At 33.3% G+C, this 3,536-nt stretch overlaps 1 protein-coding gene across 2 annotated transcripts in view; it reads left to right on the top strand.

Moving 5' to 3' along the window:
• The window catches only part of LOC106470317 (60S ribosomal protein L8), a 27,295-nt gene extending 24,926 nt beyond the window's left edge, over window positions 1-2,369 (top strand). For both annotated transcript variants that reach the window (XM_013930876.2, XM_013930868.2), the window contains exon 7: window positions 2,244-2,369. In XM_013930876.2, coding sequence (XP_013786330.1) covers window positions 2,244-2,315 — 72 coding nt within the window. In that variant the 3' untranslated portion in view covers window positions 2,316-2,369. The remainder of the gene's footprint in view (window positions 1-2,243) is intronic.
• The last annotated feature ends 1,167 nt before the right edge of the window (window positions 2,370-3,536 follow it).

Here is a 3,536-nt window from a genome sequence, read left to right on the forward strand (position 1 = left end):
GTAGACTTTGAGTTGTTCAGTGGAGTTGTCGGTAGTGGTGTTTTTTTTTTGCGGCTGTCCAGGTATCGTTGGAGTGTCTCGTCGAATGTGGTATTACTATATCCATTATTGATGAATATTTGTCGGAGTGTACGAATTCTGTTGTGAAATAGATTCCAATCTGAGGATATTTTGTAGGTACGGTGGATGAGGGCGTGGATGGTTCCAGTTTTGTATCTTTGAGGGCATTCACTTTAAGCGTTGAGGTAGATTCCCTGGCTAGTGCTGTTGTTGGCGTCGATATGTACATCCAGAAAATTGATGGTTTTGTCAGTGGCTATTTCGTGGGTGAATTTAAGCACAGAGTTGTCCTGTAGGTTTTGTCGGAGCTTCGTTAATTCATCAGTGTCCTTGGTAACGATGAAGCAGTCGTCCTGCAGCACTTTGTTTTCTATGTGACACATGTAAAAATTGGCGAAGGTTACTCCAAGAGGAGAGCCCATGGCAACTCCGTCGACTTGCTGGTATAGCGAACCATTGATCTGTTGAAAAGGTGACTTCGTAGTACAGGCGAGTAGAAGTTCACGCATTATTTCTTCGGGTATTTTGGGTGGAGACATGGTCGGGTGTCTGTAAACGTTGTCGCAGATTATGTCTCGTATCCTGGACTGGTACATTGGTAAATAATGATTCGACGTCCAAGGAGGCGAGTAGTCCCTGTGGATTTGTGGCATGTAGTAAGTGGAGGAAGTCGTTTGTAGATGTTAGCATGTGTTGGGCAGGCATATATGGAGTGATGATGTGGTTTAGGTCTTTGGCAGTCTTGTATATAGGGGTAGGAATATGTGATATGATTGGCCGTAGAGGGCTGTTCTGTGTATAAGTTTTAAGGTTCCGTAGATATATCCAGGCGCATAGTCTCCTATGATAGATTGGAGAACCTTTTCTTTTGCTTGTTTGTTGACAGTGGCGATCAATTTATTAACGTCTGTTTTTAGTGTTTTTGTCAGGTCAGCTCTAATCCTCTTAAACTTGCTATATATATTCGGAACAAGTTAAACGTATGTACAACAAATTCTTCAACACTATTGAGATTATAGCCATATCATAAACACTATATATATAGTTCTCTCCTTTTTGTCAAAAGTCCATTTAGGTATATTCAATTACTTTAGAATTTCAGTTGACAAGCTGAACTGACTTCTCTATTACTATTGCACTAGTATTCTGTTTGTTATTCACTTTCAATTGCGGCAGGAGTTACCATAATTGTTTGGTTATCTTTCTTCTACAGATCCTCTGTTCCTTTTGTCAAAGTGCACTCAGGTTGATTCAGTTACCTTAGAACCACGTTTTGATGGAACAAATTATTTTTCTTATCTCTGTTTCTACTGTTAAACTTACTCTAACATATTAAACGTTAGGCCTGTCACTTCTACGGTAATTAACTTAACGCCGAATCTTTCCTTTTATAACTTTACTTTTTTCTGCTATTATCTGTCTACTTTTAACTTATTATAACAAAACTAAACAATAATATGTTATTCATTAACAAAAAATAAATTATTCAATAATATCTAAACTAAACAGTCTTTTATATCATGAAAAACAGATACGTTTAGAAAAGCTTTAGGTATTTTAATATTAAAATACATAGATACTTAACTAATAAACTAGGATACACACACCTACCAAATATAGTTGCATAAAATATGATATTTAGAGAAACTCGAAATTTTGTAAGTTACAATATGACTGCTGCCAATTTATTCCAGTGAAAGACAGGATTATAGAAAATGTTTTTCAACTGATGGTCCACATAAACATCCCATGAAAGCAAGAGAAGGGGGAAAAAAGTCTTGTTAAGAAAAGATGTTAAAATTATTATATTTCTACATTCTTTCAAATTTGTTTTTATATTCTTGTGTATAATTATTTATAACCTGGTAGTATAGCCTATAGGTGTATATACTCCTAACAGCTGTTAAGATTTTCACAAAGCTTTTGGTGGTCCATGGAGTGCAAAAAGGTTGGAAACCACTGATTTAAGTTACAGATCTTTGTGTTTACATTACATGCTGTTTAAGATAACATTATCCTATAGCATATGAAACCCTTGGTCTTATTAACACCTTGGTTTTTATTATGGGCTGCTGTTACTACTAAGAAGTATATAGCATTAGTTTTCATTATACACAAATATCTTCATAACATTTTAATTACTTTATATTACTAGTTTCTGATCTTTAAACATTTTTTAACAGGTTGGTTTGATTGCTGCTAGACGTACTGGTCGTATTCGTGGTACAAAGAAGGATACAGCCAAGGAAGACTAGACTTGCATCAGATATTGTATATGGTGCAAGTAAATAAAGTACATGAGAAGCTAATTTGAGTCCATTGCATGTATTTATTTCTCAAGAAAAAGTTACACTCAATGTCAGGCATCAAAATGTATTATTAAAAAAATTGTTAATTGAACATTTAGCAGAGGCTCCCTAACATTAGGTTTAGTATTGTTTCAGATATATACTTTTTGAATTCACTTTATTTCGCAGTCTGTTTAAGTGTTACTTTTTATTCATTTTCTAAACTAGAATAACAAATGACCAGTATAATATTACTCTTTTAAGCTCAAAAGTATTCAAATTACAAGATACACTACTATTTAATGATGGTGAAAAATATTTACATGTTCAGACATTCAGTAATTAGATTTTTTTTTTTTTTTTCACAGCTTGTTCTCACCTGTACTGGTTTTGATATTGTATACACCTAAGATACATAGATTAATGTAAATTGATTTAAATTGCAATTGATGATAAAACAGCTTGCACATAAGTCGTAATTAGCATAGCAGGTGGTAATATGTACCTTAATAGAACAGTTTGAATAAATTTAATATTACTGTATAAGTAACATTTTGTGTTAGAGATTGAAAAGGATTTCAGTTTAACATTCTGAAATATGAAGTTGCAATTATTTCAGTGTGTTATAAACTTCTAACAAGCAAGTATAAGATATTCACACTTGTTTGCATACATTTCTAAGTGCCATAACCTTGAGAGCAAACTAAACACAACCCTTAAGGTGATATGGCAGAGATTTTGTTTAGGTAAGTTCATGATGATATGTACTGTTCTTGCCATTTTTATACTGTCTGGTATTGTTTAAACATCACATTATTCAAATGTGGATAACTTCAAGCCAAAGAAGATTCTGATTAGAAGTTTGTGTAGAAACTGAAATGTTACTAGTATTTTGACTATTTTGTGCTACAGTATGCATTCTCATGTGCTCTCTTGTTTTATACAATGAAAATCAAATGGATTCACGTGAAGAATCATCATTATTTTGATAAATTGGACTCAGAAAAAATTGGACACCATTGAAACAAATTATAATTCCAAAAATCTACTTGAGCCTTAAATATTTTTTAGTGGACCAAGGTCAAACACATCCTAGTGAGTAATGTGCCTGACTGTGGATTGGAGATTCCTTGATTCTTCTTGTTATTGGCAAAAAATAACTTCATACTTTTTTATATATATAGTAAG

Source organism: Limulus polyphemus, unplaced genomic scaffold (genome assembly GCF_000517525.1).
Source record: "Limulus polyphemus unplaced genomic scaffold, Limulus_polyphemus-2.1.2 Scaffold103, whole genome shotgun sequence".
NCBI classification, from domain to species: domain Eukaryota; kingdom Metazoa; phylum Arthropoda; class Merostomata; order Xiphosura; family Limulidae; genus Limulus; species Limulus polyphemus.